This window comes from Dermacentor variabilis, chromosome 4 (assembly GCF_050947875.1).
Source record: "Dermacentor variabilis isolate Ectoservices chromosome 4, ASM5094787v1, whole genome shotgun sequence".
Lineage (NCBI taxonomy): Eukaryota > Metazoa > Arthropoda > Arachnida > Ixodida > Ixodidae > Dermacentor > Dermacentor variabilis.
In genome coordinates, this window is record NC_134571.1 from 205291192 (window position 1) to 205310679 (window position 19488).

The window sequence follows — 19488 nt, forward strand, 5'->3', positions numbered from 1 at the left end:
TGGGGATGCAAAGACGTAAGGCCAAGAGGATGCCACCTTGACGAAGCAGACACCGCCGACCTCAAATTAACAAAGGACACCAACTATCCCAACTGCCACACCCGCCATTCAAACCAGAAGGGCAGTACACTTACCTAGCAAAGCCAACTGGGGTCTTCATCCAGAGTGTCAGTGCGACTCTACCACAAGAGGCAGCGACCATTATCCAATATAACATTTGACCAAGGGGTGAAAATGTGCCACATTCACAAAATCAGGGTTTCAGGTTGGGAGCATCTCCGTGATGCACTTGAGTCTGCAGAATGTGAACGTGTTGAAGAATCGCTAGCAACACGCATTCTTTTCACCGTACAAAGAGCGAAATGTGAACTAGAGCTTACCGAGACAACATCCAGCCCTGACAAGCACCTGCTGCAACTTTGGGGTGAGCAAGCCAAGTTGTATACTTGAACTGTGCCCACATGCAACAAACCCTGGTCAATGTTCTACACAAGACTGAGCAGGCAAGATGTCATGTTAAGAAACTTACCAAAGACTAGTGGATGGACGACTGCGTGTAATTTGAGAGCATAGGGCTCGGTAAGCTGCGACAGATTCTCGGCTCTAACAGGATGAACCAAATAGTGTAATAATATTGATCTTCAGTGCTACCTCGATCTTCAGTGCACGTTGAGAAATTTGAGTAACAAGCTGCAGATGCTTTCCATGACCACCTCACTGCTTCTGGCCGTCACCAGACTTGTACGCACCTTAATGACCACTTGCCAAAGAAGGAATGGAAAGCCTCTTTACGATGGCAGAACCTGTCATTGCTCTCGAGCATGTCAACACTTAAAGCGCACGTAGCAAAGATGCAGTCATATTGCAGATGTTTAGGAATCTTGCCGAAACAAGAAAGCAAGCACTACTGCTTGTAATAAATGAAATCTGCACTATTGGAAATTCCCATAGAGTGGAAACACTTAACCATTATGCCACTACCGAAACCAGGCAAGAAACCTGACACCATAGCCAACCTTTCATCAGTCTCACTCACATTGACAGTGTGCAAATTGACTGGAGGAATATGGCTCGCGAGGCTGAACCACCATCTGGGAAAGACAAGACTATTTCCACCTGTGCCAGATTGGTTTCTGACCTAAGGTTGACATGTGCCACAATAGCCTCTTTCTGCATCAAACCATCGCCAATGCCAGCCGCTTTGGAGGAAAGATGTATGGGTTCTTAGTCACAGTCCAACCAAGAAGGATGTTGAGCACAGGCTGCAACGAGGAGGTACTCGTGGCCTTTCGTGAAGCCTGTCCAGGTATATGGGTTTCCAGTGTCACCAAAGCCTCTTATGCAACCAAACGTTTGAAATACGAAATTACAGCAGACAGCCAAAGACTTTTGCGATCTGCACAGGTGGAAATGCAGGTGAAACCCGGACCAGCACACTTGGTTGCAGGAATGGTTTGCTGATGAGGTAAGGAGGCGACTTAACAGTTGGTGATAAGGTACACCGAATGCAGCTATGTGCATTATGTGTATATACTGTTAGGCTGAAACAGATGAATTTACTCCAAACCAATATCAAAAGCTCATTCTTTTTCAGGATGCCACTCATGTGCTTTAGGTAAGTGTGGACAGGGTTATATAAAGCTGCATAGGCAAAATGACAACTAGACACGGCTGGTAAGGGTATATTTTTTCTGGGTTAAATTGTTGCTCCTTGAACTAATTCGAAATCATTAACTGTAGCACCAAAGTAGTCGACCATTACCAGAACAAAGGCATGTGGTGTGCCCATCTCAATTCTTGTGCTTATGCCAATCGTTTTTTTACAGCAATAGCTGCTATGGGCTAACTCCCCTGGTTGTTCTGATGTCTACTGGTGTTGTCACTGGAATTCTCTAATTTCTTGCTAGAATATTGCAAATAATGTTCTCGTGCTGCGAGGATTCAAACATACGATCAAAAGATTGGCCATCCACAATTCTACATTTCAGCCACTCTGCTGAAGGTACAGTCGTGGTGAATACTGATCCCGGAGAGCGTGATCTAGCCAACAGGTGCCATGATTGGCTAACACCTGCTCAGTGTTTGCGTACTGTATATAGAGCTGGCGTCCACACCTTAAAGTTCTTACACATCACTTTCCCACTTGTGAAGGCAGTCCTACGTTAAATTTTCTTCTTACATGTGATGACAATGATTGGGTGCACCTGCTTCATTAATCTTCTTCTAGTGCTTGGCTTCTCAGATTTACTGGATGGAGCTGTTGGTGTCTTGTTTTCCTCAAGCAAAGCGCGAGACCTAGCAATGGGTAGCCCAAATATAGATTTGAGAAAACCAAAACGAATTCAGCAGTAAGAAGCTAAAGGGTTGTTTTGGTGTAGACCAGTGGCCGAGTCCCGATATGAAAGAGAAGGAAGAAAAGCCGAGTCTTTCCACTTCAACACCGGAAGGCACAACTCCCACAAATAAATAGGACTCTTACTTATTTTACTTTTTGAAAGGAGATTACCGACTTGCATTGGCAAGTGTTCACTTCAACAAACACTGCATGAAGTAAGCTTCCTGCACATATTTCACCAGCCACTGCATCATTGTTTCACATTATGAGTGAAACTGCAATTTTCTTTATGCCACAACTTGCCCAATATTGTGTTTTGCAGTAGGATGTTAGCAGTGCTATTAAGGCGCTTAAATACTCATGAATACTATTAGAGAAAAAAATTAAAGTTAGAAAGCAGTGGCTTTTTGTGCGTAGACTATGCATACACCTGGTGCTCTTATGGTCATTTTTTCCCTATCCGCTAAACCATTCTAAATAAGAAAAGCTTATACACAATTATTGTGCAAAGTCAGACCACAACTAAACCACAGGTATCCTTGGTAAGCAAAGCATACTTATTTGGCGAAATCTTCTGCGGCCCTGCTATTGGGCTTTCTTTCCTTCCTTTTCAGCTGTGCAGGTTCATTAAGTGATGAGACAGTGTGACAATTTTAATCATTAAATAACTTAGCGAAACCTCTTTTAGTTAGTTTTTTCTTTGTTTCAGACTCTGCACATTGCATTTTAACGTGTTTTCCGTGTTTGTTGCTTTTTCTTTATGGGTAGGGCCTGTTAGCATTTTATACACCATGTCAAGTATATGGTGCCATAGACTGTTCTTAGATGGAGTCTTGCCCTTTCATTCTGTACGGGGGAAGAGGAAGAAGAAGCACTGAACAACATGCAATAAGATCGGCTCCCGCTTTCAACATCGGTTTTGACCCGTTAATCAGAATGCACCTTTGGCTGGATTACATCAATCGACGCTTCGCAACCAGAGGATCACGGCGACACCACCCGCTCGCAGTAACAGCAGTCTGGCTCGCTGCTATCTGAACCCGCCAGCGATGCCGCCGCCTGGCCTGCTGCATGACATTGAAGGCAAGTCTGCGAATACTTTTTACCGAGCTCGCGTCATTTCCACCGCACGGAATGGAGAAAAACGTGCACGAGGCTCGCTCATGCTGACGCCCGAACGACAGTACACGAGTATACCCAGGGATTACCCCTGTGCGAGAGGCGCACTTCGCATGCCTCCTGCTCCCGTTAGTCGCCAGGACGAAGAGGACAACTGTGTACTTGTTCGTTCTCGACGGACAAAGCAGAACCGCACGACGGACGCGGCGAAGCCGAGCTCAGGTGCCCCGCGTAAACATCAACACACCGTCATCCTTCGGCCTAAGCAGCCGTGCCGCATTATGAATGAGCAGTTCATACGGTTAGACAAAGTCGTAAAGCGCCACATTTCGGCTCATCTCGGTCTCCTTAAGGAAGACCAAATACCGGAGTTCTCGGTTCGCTACTTAAGTCACAGCAATCAGCTCGCTGTCGACGCGTCCGCACCCGAGGTGCGCAACGCAATTCTCGCAATAGCGTCCCTGCCAATCCGCGGACAGGATGTGCCCTTTCAAGCATACGAAGCCATTGGTCTTAATCAAATCAGAGGCATTATTAGAAATGCTGGAGACATGACTTCTGAGGAACTAATGAACTCCTTGCATTGCCGCAAGTGCAAAATCCTGCAAGCACGCCCACTTGGTGACAAAGGTACTGCCATGGTCACATTTGAAGGTAACAGCCTACCCTACAAGGTGGCCTGCGGTCATTTACTATCCGTGTCTTTCCGTACCATGCACGAGTGGCAGTTTGTGACATATGTCACAAGATCGGGCACCACAAGGAGCAATGCCCCAACACTCTGGCAGCGAGATGCTCTACGTGCGGTCTGCGGCAACACGAAGCGGGAACACAATGCCCGAACGCAGAACCGCAGTGCCGTAGCTGTGGTGGTTCTCGCTTGGCCACAGCCACAAACTGTCCAAAAAGACAAGTCAACAAGAAAATTTAACAAAAACGCAAGCCGGCTGCCCAAAGGCCACGTAGGAAATGGCAGACAGAGGGGCGTCAGCACCGCTCTCCCGAGAGCGGAACTGAACAAAAATCAATATAGACCCAGGCTAAAGGCAACGCCATTCGACACCGGGCCACCGGTATCCCCAGCTGCACAGTCAGAAGCCAGCGGAAAAGGCACCTTCGCGGATGTAGTTAGACAAGCGAACGCGCACCTAAGAATCAGTTCCAGCAATAGTACAGCGCTTCCCTCAACCTCAACACTCTCGTCCTCTGCGCTGCAACCACCCTCAGATGGAGTAGCGCAGCATACTCGCAGGGACCCAGCTCATTCAACGGTGCTTACACCTCCCAGCGATAATCCATATCTTCCTCCCCCAACGACATTTCACGATCTCGAGCGGCGTCTTGAAAATCGTATGGCGCAAATAGAGAAGTCCATCCATCAAAGCGTCCAACAGCTTATTAACAGGGCCATAGAAACATGCATCCACACCATCATCACGCTTTCCGGCACTCTTCCTTTTGGCACAACCTCTCCAACACTCGCAGGAGCACCAGCAATGCGTACGCCTTGGGTACCACCAAGCTTCATTGCTGCTGAAGCAACGCAGCCTCACCATATCTAGCTCTTCCAATTCATCACCGTGGGCAACTGTCCTGCAATGGAATTGTCGTTCTCTTCCTAACAAGAGGGCTGACATGATCACCCGGTTCTCCAGCAAGCGAGACAACACCAGTGCCTTGGTCATTGCCCTTCAAGAAGTCAACGGCCCTGTGCTGAGCATAATCGGCTATGACGGCTACGCCCCGCCTGTAAAAGTCGCTGAACCCACGAAGACAGCATTGTACGTGCGATGGGAACTACACACGTGCAATTAGACACGCAATCGTGGTGCAGCGCTACTCTTAGCGTTGTCGCATGCCGGTTAGCAGTCTCAACACAGCGTACAATGCTCATCTCTTGCGTCTACGTGGTTCCCGAGAACACAAGGAATAAGGCAACTAGGGCACTCGTTCATCTCATCAATTCCCACTTTAAGAAGATTTATCCGCAAGACACCATATTGTTGTGCGGGTTCTTTAACGCTCAGCACGTCGCCTGGGCATACAACAAATGCAGCCCGCACGGTCGGCGCATCATGCAAGATACCTCGGAGTACGGGCTGACACTCCTCAACATGCCTCAAGCACACACGAGGCTGGGACAGACAGTTCACCAAGCAGACACATCACCAGATCTTACCGGGAGTACTCGTCCGCAGCTTTTTCGATGGGAGGTGCTGGACGATTTCATGGGGAGCGACCACATTCCGATCCTCATACGCTTTCGCACAAGCCACGCCAATCCGAAAATGAAGTCACACGCCGCTACACTGCTAAGCCACATAACACACTGGGACAAATACCGCGAGTTACTGCCGCAGCAGTCTCCTGCCAAGAACATTGACCATCTGGTATCACAGCTTTGCGTAGCGAAGCGAAGAGCCACCAAACACTTACGGGTTCCCTCTGTCCACCCAGAGCCTGATAGACATCTGCTCACCTTATGGAATAGAAGGCACCGGATACTCGCTCAGTACAGGCGGTCTGGTCGCACTGCTCACCAAAAAGCACGGTTGCGCAAAATACAGCGTTTGATCGAAGAATATACGACTATGCTCGCGTCAGACCGCTGGATGGGAATTTGCGAATCCATCAATGGACAGACTCATACGTCCAAAGTTTGGGCCATCCTGCGCTCTCTTCTTGGCCAGCGTAAGACCAACAACGGCGCGGCTCGTGTGGCCCTCCGCGAAGGCATCAGCGCTCAGGAACTTGCCGAACAGGCCGCTGAACTGTTTTTCCCGCAGACGTCTCGCCCCACAGACACCACATACCAGAAGGATGTACATTCTGAAGATAGTGAACCACTTAAGGGCCCTTGAAACGGTTCGGACAAATTTTGTGGACGCGTAGGGTACAGCTTAAGTAGAACATTCGCACCACAATTCAAGTGAAACGTTACGTATTAATGGAGCTGCAAGCGATTAGAAGTTACCCTCCTCCCTAGCCATGCTTTTTCTCCTCAACTCGTTCGCCGAGCGAGCGGGGCTAAGCTCCGCCTTCACTGGTTTTGCGTCACGATGCGACGTCACATCGTCCACTTCCGGTTGTTTTGGAGCCCGCCCCCCCCCCCCGACCCCCCCGCCCCCGCGCGAGACCGCTCCGCTAGCCGCTTGGCCGTCGGCCCCAAGTGAGAGCTATCGAAGCAGCGTGCGTTGCGAGCATTCTGTCGTAGCGCCGAACGTGTCTTGTATTCCGGTAACCATAGGCAAGCTGGTCATTTCGGCAAATGACTGGAGGCATAAACTCAAGCTGATGAAGGAACCTTAGCGTAGACGTACGTGAGCGGCCTCATCGGTCTGCACGGTCCATACACTTGTTGGCGCAGTGCTTAACCATCCAAACAAAGCGCTAATGTTGCTCTAACCAAGTGCAAAACATTTTAAACATTTATAAAAACAACGTGTTGATGATTACACTCCTGCGAAAAATACACACCAGCAGCAAAGAAGAATACACTTCGTTGCTGCTACTGTGTATGGTTGAGATCTGTGCCACCAGGTGGCTGCACCGTGCAGACCATTCCCATTTGCCCTTCTGCTCATCTCATGGCTCATCCGGTTACGGCACAGTCAAGAGGCCAGACTGTGTCCCCTTGCGCTTGCGTTTGCCCTAATACCGTACTCGCGAAACGCTATTCCGTTATTCATCTTCCGGTGTAAAGTGACGGCCACAAACGCGCAAATGCCGACGCCGATCGGATAGCGGCAGCCCGATGCGCAGCAGCCAGTTCGCTCGTACGCTGCCTTGCAGAGGGACACGATGTCGCAGCTTGACATATTGCCAGTCGCTACGTTTGCAGTCCACAAGGCAGCAAAGTCGAATCATAGTGCCCGCGAAAAGACTGAGACTGACTCTGACTGCGGAGCTCTCGTCAATATGGAGTACGTTGTAACACAAGCAGACGACACTTGCTGTGTGCCGGAAAGGCTGAAGTGTACAGAAAAATTGTTCTTGTGAATTCTCTTTATGTTACTTTCTTTTCATAAAAACAAATAAACTAACATTCCAACTATTACGAAGATCATTTGTTTACCATAAAGTTGGAAAAATTATCGATCACGCGCCCTTGTCAGCCAATCGGATAGCTCGCCCCATTGACGTCGTATGGGTGATTTCGGTCATATGGGTAGGGGCGGCTTAAAATTTCGCCGAGCAGTGTGCTGCGATCGGCAGCGATGTGCTTTTTTAAAACCTCATAATAAATTACACGCTTTACGCGGGGCACTTAGATGTGTCAATTAATGATCAGAAGGACCTACTCTAACGACTCTGTACGTTCTTTTCATAAAAACAAATAAACTAACATTCCAACTATTACGAAGATCATTTGTTTACCATAAAGTTGGAAAAATTATCGATCACGCGCCCTTGTCAGCCAATCGGATAGCTCGCCCCACTGACGTCGTATGGATGATTTCGGTCATATGGGTAGGGGCGGCTTAAAATTTCGCCGAGCAGTGTGCTGCGATTGGCAGCGATGTGCTTTTTTAAAACCTTATAATAAATTACACGCTTTACGCGGGGCACTTAGATGTGTCAATTAATGATCAGAAGGACCTACTCTAACGACTCAGTACGTTTGTAGAAAATCGTCAAAAGCGTTTCAGGGTCCCTTTAACAGCACCTTCACCTTGATCGAGCTGGAGCACACCTTGCAGCGTGCTAACGTACGTAGTGCTCCAGGGGTCGACGCGGTGGGCGTGGCTCATCTACGCAATCTGCCCCTTGAGCACAAGCACGCTCTTCTCGAAGAATTTAATCGAGTCTGGCATACCGGGATATTGCCCTCCACTTGGAAGTTTTCGGTGGTCAAGCCCATTCCGAAGCCTGGTAAACCACCACATACCTTATCCAACCTCCGTCCGATCTATTTGACCTCGTGTGTCTGTAAAGTAATGGAGAGCATGGTCAACACACGCTTGATGTGGTACCTTGAAGATCGCGACCTTTTGGCTACTACACTGTATGGGTTTCGCCGTGGGCTATCAACACAGGATGTGCTAGCCCGCCTAAAACAGGACGTCCTCGACTCTAATTCGGTGCACCCAGGAGCCGTTGTCGCAGTGGATATACACAAGGCATTTGATTCCGTCCCACATAACACTATCATGATCAAAGCACGTGCCCTTGGCATCAGAGGGAAGATGTACAACTTCATAGCGGGTTTCCTTGAAGAGCGAAGCTACCAAGTCGAAGTTAGTCACGACGCCAGTGCCATACGAACCAACCATGTAGGCGTCCCCCAGGGCTCGGTTATTTCACCGACGCTGTTTAATATAACTATGCATCAGCTACCTAAGCGCCTTGCCGACATATCGGGCCTGAAACACGCGGTGTACGCCGATGACGTCACCGTGTGGACGCATTAAGGGTGCATCGGGGAGCAGGAGGACGTCTTACAACGAGCTCTCGACATTATTCACGCCTATGCCACGGAAACGGGTTTACACACTGCCCCAGACAAAACAGAGTTTGTCGTCATTCATGGTGACAGGTCTACCTTTGGAAAGCAGGAAGAAAAGCAGTCTTTTAAACTGTACATCGGTGACCAACCCATCACACGGAAATCTACTACCCGAATACTCGGTATGCACCTAGACGAGAACTGCACAGTGAACACTTGGTTCCAATGCGTTACGAAGACCAGCAAACAAATCCTGCACGCTTTACGCAGAATCTCTACCCGCACCCGTGGAGTAAACGAACGTGAAATGCGGCAGTTCGCTCAAGCTTTTCTTGTCTCCCGTATCATGTACGGGCTGCCGTATCATCCAGTCAACCGCACACAGATGCACGCGCTCGGCCGGTTACTTAACGAAGCCAAACGCATTGTAACTGGACTCCCAAGGTACACAAGCCTCGAAGCGCTTAAAAGTTGTAGCAAACTCAACAACCTGTCCGAGCTCGTAGACATGCACATCTATACACAAGAGACCAGACTTCGCGCCACAAAAGCCGGGCGACACACACTCATGCTCCTCGGGTATGACGTCTACAAAATGCCGATTTTGCCCAACAACACGCCGCTGTGGGAAATCACGGCTCTTAACGATGACAAGCCACTTCCTCTCAATATGGACCCTACTCAGCGAACGCGGCGCCTTGCATATGCCAAGAGGCATGCTAAGGCTACGAGTTCACTCTCCTTGACTGAACATATCGTATACACGGACGTTGCACTGCCTGCAGACGACGTTAGTAACACCTGTTATGCGACTGCGTGGTACGACGAGACAAATGAAAATCAGAACCGCCGCCATCATATATCAGCAGAAGCAATGTCCAGCACCCGCGCTGAGCTAATGACCATCCTAGATTATTTGGAGTGGGCCGTCGCAACTTCGTCTCAAACTGAGCTTGTTCACCATCATGTGTACACAGATTCCCAGGCTGCCCATCGGGCATGTGCTAATATTATTTACACAGATCCCGTACTGCAGAAGATCCGGCACCAGGCACGCCTGCTCCGCGAATGCGGTCACGATGTTGCCATTCACTGGGTCTCTGCGCACTGCGGTATCCCCGGAAACGAGAAGGCTCATAGACTCTCTCTACCGCGCTAGCCAGAGCCTCCGATAATCCTTATCCTCTCCTGGCTACCACACCTGAGGTAGCACACCCAATGGCAGACAAGCATGCGACCAAACAACTACGTGCCACCTACCTCGCAGCAGTGGGCAATCCACTCTCTGTAACGTCACTTCCACCGGAGGTATTCACACGGCGAGAGTCAGTCTTGCTTCGGAGACAATCCAGACAAGCACTCTCCTTACTCCTCACAGGTTGAACCGTTTCCACAAGGGTGGCACATCACCACCGGTAAGTGGGTTCTGTTCCGTGTGCACATGTCGTGCTGATCTAAACCACCTTTGTTGGGAGTGCCCCCTCTACATCCCACCAAGGCTTCGTGCCCTGGCCACCATACAGCGGGGACCCTGGCCTTCTTCTCTCCGGACTTGGGCTTGCCCGGATACCACGTCTCCGGACCATGCCATCGAGCTCTGGCGAGCACTGCTGCTCGCCAGAGCTCGATGCCCTTCAGGGCATCCCTTCAGGACCCTGCACCACCACCCGCCGGTGATCGGCTCCGCGACAGCCACAAGCGTCATGCCGCCCCCACTTAGCTGCCTCCAGGACGTTCATTAATAAAACGGAGCCAGCCTTATACTTCCCCTTTTCCGATAACACCCCTCCTATTTCCACCGCAGCGTCTTCGACGCATTTTAATGGGGAATAAACGTGGTTTCATTCATTCATTCATTCATTCATTCATTCATTCATTCATTCATTCATTCATTCATTCATTCATTCATTCTGTACAATATGATGTCTGTTTTTTGTGTCCAAGGCCATTTTACAGTGCGATTGTAGCATTTTGCTAAGTTTTGCCTCTGTCACCCAAGTTTGAAAGATTGATACCCACTAAGACTTGTTGGTGGCATGACAGATGTGACATTTTTTTTTTCGATATAAGGAAGTCTGTCACTTATCCTATGCAGTGGTTGTTTTTTGTCTCCTTGAATTACAATTTGTTGCATTTCAGATTAGGAATGGCTGTCATAATTGACATTTAACTATATTGCACACAATGTGGATAATATGTACTTGCAATATATGGTCACCATAAATATAATAGAAGTTAATAATTCAAGAATAGTGCCTTTGCATGGTGGTGCAGGCATGAATTGTGGCTGGAAGGTACCAGCGCTGCAGGGAGCACTGCTTGTGCAGAATATAGTTCAACTCTACTACTTTCAAACATCATTGTTTCTATATGCATTTGTACAGCTCCAGTTTCTATGAACAACACACATCTGGTGGAAGAGTGGCTTGCACCTGCATATTAGCATATTAGTAAAGGCAGTCGTTTTTATAGTAGACTGTTTGCCCAGTGTAGAAGCCGCTGTGGGGTGTCAAGATCTCATACACATCTTCAGCTTTGCAGGGGAAACGACATCTGGCACATAGTTTGTCACAGGCCACGTATTCGGGGCAAATTGAGTTTAATCACTTACAAAGGGAGAACCAAGCTTCTTGGATATGAAGCAAACCGCCTGTATACTCAGTGGCCTTCTTCATTTTGTGACATATGTGGTTATAGCGACCCTGTTTTATGCACTTCTTGTCCATCAGCGGTCTTTTGCTTTTGAAACACTCAGGATAGCTTTCAGCAAGCTGGACAGGAATAACACTGAAAAACCAGCAGATGTTAATTGTCGCACTTATCATGTGAAGCTTCATACAGTATTGCGAGGGCGTAAATAAATGAGGGTGTTCCTCAAGGCCTTGTAGCACATGTCACGAGTTTGGAGCAACATGATGTATAGCACTTTTTTGACCGCGTGCTATAGGTTTAGCAGTTGTGGCCATGGTTGAAATGCAGCGCAAGGTCAAGAAAACAGATATCTATGAGCAGCACCCTGGTAAAAGAGACTGGGAAAGCTAGTGTGAAGTCTGTTGAACATCTGGTTGACCCTCTTGCTGGTTTCATCAGGCAAAGTGTGAAACAAGAGAAGGAAGTCATCAACACATCAGAAGGTTTTTACATATAAACACTGTGCTAAGCTCATAACACGCCAACAAGTCTTAGTGTGCAGGCTATGCACGACCAACTACATATGCCTTCTGTTCGGACAAAGCTGCTCATTGTAACTAATGAGGATGGAGTGGACAAAAAACAGCAGGTCCATTAATTTCGTTTCACTAGTATCAACAGGGTTTTGTAAGTGTGCACCGCCATACTCCCCAATGCCTTCTTGGGTGACATCAGCAAGGACCAGCTTGAGGCTAAGGTTAATAGACTTCTTTACAAGCTAAAAATGCATGCATGCATGGAGGACACATTGTGTCCAAAATGTATGCACTTCACAGGGGCACTGGAGAAGGAATAGATTATAGACAGTAGGCAAAGACAAGCTTCTCTGCTACTAAACACCCAGTACTGCTGCCATGTAACAACCTCTGAAACAATCCCTCTCGAAGAGGAAATCATCTTTGTGTATCCATAAAGAGGGCAGATGGGCAAAGCCCCTTCAGCAATGCTGCCAGCTTCAAAAGCCCACTTTGCACATCCTGAATGCTTCCTTCTTACGACTTTTCTGGGTGCAAGCATTCTACTGTCCAAAAGCTGTCATTGAGAGCACTGTTGGTTTGGTGGCAATACAGTTCAAAAGCGATTGCAACAAACCTCCCTTCCTAGTTGGCCTGGATGCTCACGGTACTTATGAAGCAACACCATGAGGCAAGCAAGGTGAATGGATGCCTCCAAGCCCTTGTTCGTTTATCACACTGTTCTGTTAGTAACAACCATGAGACCTGAAACCAACAAGCTCAAGTTCGGCACTCGCATGGTTACTGTGAAGGATCCATAAGAACAGAAAACTCACGGCAAAGGATAAAGCACCATTTAACACTTAGTATTTCTGCAGCCCGCCGCCTTCTTTTATTTTGTCTGGTCGTGCTACATCTTTTTACTATAGATTGGCATGAACTCAGGTGATGTTTCCAATCAGTGTCCAATTTTTATACACCGTATGTGCTGGTTCAAAGAGGCTCGAAACACTGCAATGGAAGCTTCAAGTAGAAAAGGTGCCTGGAAGAAAACAAAAGCTGTGCTGCAACCATCTCGGCAACATCTTGTCCCCTTAATAAAAATTGTACTTCCATATCAACTTGAGCCATCCAGTTTAGAGCAAAGTACCAGTTCACTTATGAACAATGACTCAATTCTCTATGTGCATGTGCAGTCCAGCCAGAAGCAGGGGCAAGAATTCGCATTGTGCTCCTGAATTGAAGGTGAATAACGCGTACCATAATGGCAAATGTGCTTTAGTAAGCTTCCCTGCAATAAGAATTCGTAATGTAGAAATAATTGTAAATGAAGCTTACCACGAGCACAGACGCACTTGCAAATTATGTCACAATAGAAAATAATGAACACAGTGTAAACCTATGTGCTGTTTCCACTCTTAGTATGCTTAACTAGACGATTCTTATGGCAGTCAGCGGCAAACCTTTGTCCTAGACTAAACGTTTGCTTCGTTTTTGGCAGGCTCTGCAAGCTGTGGGACAGTATCAGCTGGAAAACCGCTCGTATCTTCAATGGCTATCATCTTCGCAACTGTTCCTGGTGACTGATATACGCATGCGGATCTCGGGGAAGCTGCAGTTTCGACGTAGCAAGCCATCCTTGACTTCATTGACTCAGGACCTGCCAGTAATGTCCCCCTGGCGTCGATCACCGATTATTTAAAGGCCGTCAACTTCGTGGATCGTTGCAGTCAGCGGCAAACCTTTGTCCTAGACTAAACGTTTGCTTCGTTTTTGGCAGGTGAGTGTTGATTACACCTGTTGTAATTCATCACTTTTCAGTGTTTTGCCGCTGACTGCACCATGTCTTCTTTATGTACTTCTTGCTCAAAAGCCATACCGAGAGATGGAAGATTTATGAGTTGTTCTACCTGTGAGGGCAAATTCCACCTGGGGAAAAACTGCTCGTCAGTTTCTGATAACGCCTACAAGAAGATGAGTACAGTGACACGTGGAAGTGTCCTTCATGCAAGGTTGATTCGGTTAAGCAACCAGACGAGGCATCCAACCCAGGTGATAGTTCATTCTCACAGCAACTGTCTGCTCTGAATATGAAACTAGATTCTTTGACTACAACTGTTTCAACACTGATGGTGAAAATTGAGGAACTATTGTTGGTCAGGGAAGCTAGTGAAAAGGTTGCTTCGGCAGTCGAGGCCATTCGGTCCACTATTGATTTCCTTTCGTCAAAGTATGACTCGGTGCTTGCTACAGTGGCCACTAATCAGAATGAGCTTGCAGACCTTCGATCACAAGTTCAATCGCTCTCTTCAACAGTAGTTTCCCAGACACAGGTGATTGACAGGATGAGTGGGGAAATAAATGACCTCGAACAATATGGCAGAAGATGTAACTTCGAGATTCACGGCCTTCCTGTCAAATCTGATGAAAACTTACTCTTTCTTAAGTACTTTAGCAGGCAAGCTAAACATAAACGATTTTCAACAAGCAGATATCTCGGCAGTGCATCGGCTGCCATCCAGAGGCGACTATATTCCACCAATTCTAGTGCAAACTCGCTCAATTTCTGTTAAGCAGAAATGGCTCGGGGCCCGGAGGCGCCTTCCTGATTTGGTGCATGACGATATGTGTCCTCGGCTGTTTTTCAACGATAACCTGTCTCGGGCTAATCGCGAGTTGTTCCGTCTAGCAAGGTCTCGTGGCAAAGAAAAGGGTTTTGAGTTCATCTGGACCAAAAATGGGAAGATCCTTGCAAAACAGTCCGAAGGCGCGCCTCTCATTCGTGTCAACAAGCTTTCTGATCTTGAAAAACTAACATAACCATGTCTGACATTGGTTTCGTGAAGCGTTCCGATTTTTCTGAAGCCCAGCAGTTCTTTCAGCATCACACAGGCAATTACTTTCAGTTTACTCACGTTAATATTCGCAGTGTACGGAAGCATTGGGACCATTTTTGTGCGCAGATTCACCCTTTTCATTCAAATTTTGACGTTGTTGCTCTCACGGAAGTGAACGTTTCGTCAGATGTGTTACCAAATTTCTCGCTGCCAGGTTACGAATTACATTCTTATACTCGTCTACAACGAACAGGAAGAGGAATCGCAGTTTTTGTTAAAGATTCTTCGTCCGTTTCCGAAATTAGAATTCCTTTTACTCAAGCAGAAGTAGTTGCGCTCCGCCTAAATACACCTTGGTTGTCGCTGATTCTACTCGCAATTTACCGCCCTCCGTGTTGTAACGGTTGAATCTTTTTAGCTGAGCTTGATTCTGCAATATCATCATTTTCCAGTGAAGAACACGTGTGCATTATCGGGGATATGAATATCGATATTCTACGCCCAACTGTGCCAACGGTCGCAGATTATCTTGACACTTTATCAAAGTGGGGACTAGAGACTAAAATCCACAGCCCTACACGTGAGGAATACTTATCTGGGCAGCTAGTCTCGTCTTGCATCGACCACATAAACGTGCGCTCTCAAAACCTGCTGGTGCGGTCTGCTGTTGTTGAACTCAAGCTTGCAGACCACTATTTCGTCTGCTGCTCGTTAACGGATGGTTCTTGCCACCCTGCACCTTTGCGCAGCCAGCAAAACGTATCAGTACTTGATTATAAGCGTTTCGATGAAAGAATAGCAAAGTACGATTGGCATTCTTTTATTGACAATGTGTCCCCTACAGACTTATATGACAGTTTCGTCGAGGTTGTTCGTTCACACAAAGCCGAATCTTCACGCATGGTGATCGTTAAGCAACGAAATTTAGACAATAAGTGGATGTCACCCGTAATACTGGAAGCCATCAAAGAGAAAGATCTACTCTGGACTCGATCAAGACGTGCTCCAAACTGTTCTGAACTACGACTGCAGTTTAAACATGAACGAAACCGAGTTAATGCCATGATCCGTGTGGCCAAGCGCAATCACTTTAGGTCTCAGTTTAACGACGCACGTTTTAACCGCAAGAAAGCATGGTCATTGGTGAATAACCTGAAAGGAGTGAGCGCTGCTATTTATAATGATACATATTTCATATCTCATTTCCATAAAGATGGACAGAGCATTGCGAATGACTTTAACAAATTATTTTCTCTGGTCTCTGGCGCATCTCGTACCCCGCCTAACGACTGTCCTATGCCTCCCAGTGTGATGGAATCTGCTTTCCTTCCTGACATTACCGAAAGCGATTTAAGGTGTATACTTTTCAGTCTTAAACGTAGTAAATCTCCTGGTCATGACGGCCTCAATGTTTCTGAACTGTGCAGAAATTTTGAAGCGATTAAGGGTGTCCTACTGGTTATGTTTAATAGTATCATTTCCACAGGTATAATACCGACTTCAATGAAAACTGCTAAAGTTATACCTTTGTATAAGGGTGGCTCCAGAAACATGATGAGTAATTATCGACCTATCTCTATTCTGCCATGCATTGGCCAAATTTTTGAAAAGCATCTATTACTTACCATGACGAATTTTTTGAATACGCACAATGTTCTATCACCTTGTCAGTATGGCTTCATACCAGGAAAAGGAACAACAGATATTCTTGAAGAATTCTCTGACACACTAAATTCAGCTTTTGATAAGAATGAAGTCGTATGCTCTCTTTTTCTTGACGTAAGCAAGGCCTTTGATAGCATCTGCCACGTTCTTCTGCTTGATAAACTTTCTACATTGGGATTTCGAGGTTCGTTTCTACACTTACTTACTAACTTTTTACAAGATAGGCGCCAATATGTGTCGATTTCAAGATTCCACAGCGATTTCACGGCAATTACTTCCGGAGTCCCGCAAGGTTCTATATTGAGTCCTTTGTTATTCAATCTATACGTTAATGATCTTGCTAACAATGTGCCTGTTTCATTGTTCCAGTATGCTGACGACACTGTCATTGTTGCGTGCGCAAAGAAATACACTGATGCTGTTACAGCATTACAGATGGCAGCTATTAAAGCCATGGACTAGTTTAAGTCTAACCTTATCAATGTTAATACTTCTAAAAACGCAACTTATATGTTTTCATAACCCTTTAAAAAAATTGAGTTGAGTCATCCTGTTTATTTGCACACTTCCTCCTGTTCTCATTGTAACTGTGTACCAGTAAAATATGCGCATTCGGTCAAATATCTTGGCCTGATCTTCGACAGTGATCTGTCTTGGAACTCGCACCTTTCTTTTGTTTGTCAAAGACTTCGCGCTGTATCTTGTGTCCTGTATAATATTAGATATTTTATGCCTTTTTCTGTCCGTAAATGTGTTACACACGCTCTAGCCTATAGTGTGCTTAGATACGGAATCACTGTTTATGGTCACTGCACGGTTCGCTGGCAGCGCAGGGTGAATTCGCTTCTACGTTTACTTTTAAAGAATATTGCCTACGACCTGCCCATTGGTAATAACATTGATATTTTTAGAAGATTAAAGCTTCCAAATTTTAACGCTTTATTAACAGAAACTATTGTGCTTAAACATTTCTGGTACAGTCAGTTCACCATTCCATATGTTCCCGCACGTGATTTAAGACCAAAATACCGTTACTGCATTCCTCGCTCCTCAACCCGATACGGAAAGCGCACACGTCAATACTACGTACCTGCCTGTTTCAATAGTATGCCACCTAGTGTACTCCGCATGACAACAAAATACACCCTGAAAAAAATTTTGCGGTTTGTCTCCGCATTAATTCCTGCCCCATAATGATTTAATCGAGTGTTACTGTCTTAATTTCGCATTACTGTTATCCTTTTGCTGTTGTAATAGTTATGTTTCTATATCTGTCTCTCTGAGTTGTTAAATTTTTCCTTTTTTTGTTTTGTTTGTTTGTCGAGTTCGTTGCAACATCTCTATTTTCCTTTGTTTTGCTGTCTGCCAGGCGCTGCCACTCAAGCCCTTGGTGAGGCTTTGGTAGGCCTGATTTTGGTGTACGAAAATTGACATGAATAAAAGTACTATCTATCTATCTATCTATGTACACCCCTGTATTGTGGTGTAGCAAGCTACAAAAGAAACACTGCATAATTAGGCTTTTTAGGGTTATCTTTCTCGCAATACACCAGTATTTCGCGGTGAAGCCTAAGCAGTGTACTGCGTTGAAGCATACTAAAAGTTAGAAGGGGCCACTGTCAATGGACATAATAAGAGTTCTTTAAATATACACTCGCGCACCCACCGCCTCTCAAGTCGCCTAAGTGGACATATTAAGCTGGCTAATAGCGGCCCCCTCCCACTTTTAGTATGCTTCACCGCGTAGCTGAAATGTACTGCGGCGAAGAAGCAGTACTTTTGTATTGAATGAATAAACAAATGGTTTTTACAACAGTAGAGAAATAAACGCGCACCATGCGTCAGTCTACCACACGGAAGAGCGCCGCAACAAAAGGTAGCTGAGTCACACGGGCTCTGTAGCCCACTTATCAACCGTAAAGGGTATTATGGGTAATTCAAAACTTCAGGCACACAGAAATATGTTTATATTTTTACGTTCGTACTCCTTGCGTAATAAGACTGCCAGCAATTCCACAATAGAAAGTCATTTACAACACAAACGCAACGAACACAGACATATGCCTCGTTTTCAACTCGGTCTTCATGCAAATGACATATAGCACGGAAAAAACGTGAACATGCTGTGTGTTAGCGTCGTAAGCTTCAAACTAGGCAAGGAGCTAGCACACCACAATCCCGCGACAGCCGCTAATGAGACCAAGACGGGAGCACATGTCTGTGAACGCGCAAATGGAGCCCCTAAGCCACTCTGCTCCTCCACCACACCCGTTGCACCACTCGTTTCAAGCACAGCACACCAAACACACATTTAGCGCTGAACCGTGGGCGGTCGGCGCAGTTGCATTTATATGACTTGCGGCGAGCAGCACATCCCTCGATGTCTGTTAAGCAAAGTCGGACACGGCGAGGCCATATCGCGGTTCGTAGAACTTCGCTGCCGAGGCGCTAGGCCACTTCGATATATCAATTGTCACCACCGCCGGCTTCTCAAGAAAGCACGGGTCACACAACGCAGATCCTGTACTGCGAGGGCTCACCGAGGCCAACGCCGCACTGCCGCACCGCCACTACTCACGGCTTTCCGTCAAGTAACACAGAACCTACAACCAACACAGAAGCAACGCACACACAATCACATGAGCAATGTTGAACAGCGCGCGATCCAGAGAACGATCACGCCGAGGGCGAACACGCCACGGCGTCGCTCGGCGCCAGCATCGCGGCTTCCTAAAAATCCCTAAACGATCCTGTCCCTAGGCACCTAAGATGAGGTCACGTGAGGGATTTTTGTGCGACATTTACACGCACGCTTGCGTGGCAAGGCTGACCGGAACACTCTGCGCGAGCAATACGACTCGGCGGGCCAGCTTCATAACAGAACGTTGTGGTGCATAATTTAGGCAAGTTAAATAATTTTGCCTAAAGCTGTCATAGCGA

General features: G+C 46.8%; 1 protein-coding gene and 1 pseudogene across 1 annotated transcript in view; both read left to right on the plus strand.

Moving 5' to 3' along the window:
* LOC142578506 (uncharacterized) overlaps positions 1 to 19488 on the plus strand; it is a 78439-nt gene that overhangs the window by 46040 nt on the left and 12911 nt on the right. Inside the window, exons 6-7 of the mRNA XM_075687885.1 lie at positions 13548 to 14614; positions 15407 to 15537. Of these exons, the coding sequence (XP_075544000.1) occupies positions 14137 to 14614; positions 15407 to 15537 (609 nt within the window). The 5' untranslated portion in view covers positions 13548 to 14136. The remainder of the gene's footprint in view (positions 1 to 13547; positions 14615 to 15406; positions 15538 to 19488) is intronic.
* Positions 8541 to 13284, plus strand: LOC142578505 (uncharacterized; annotated as a pseudogene).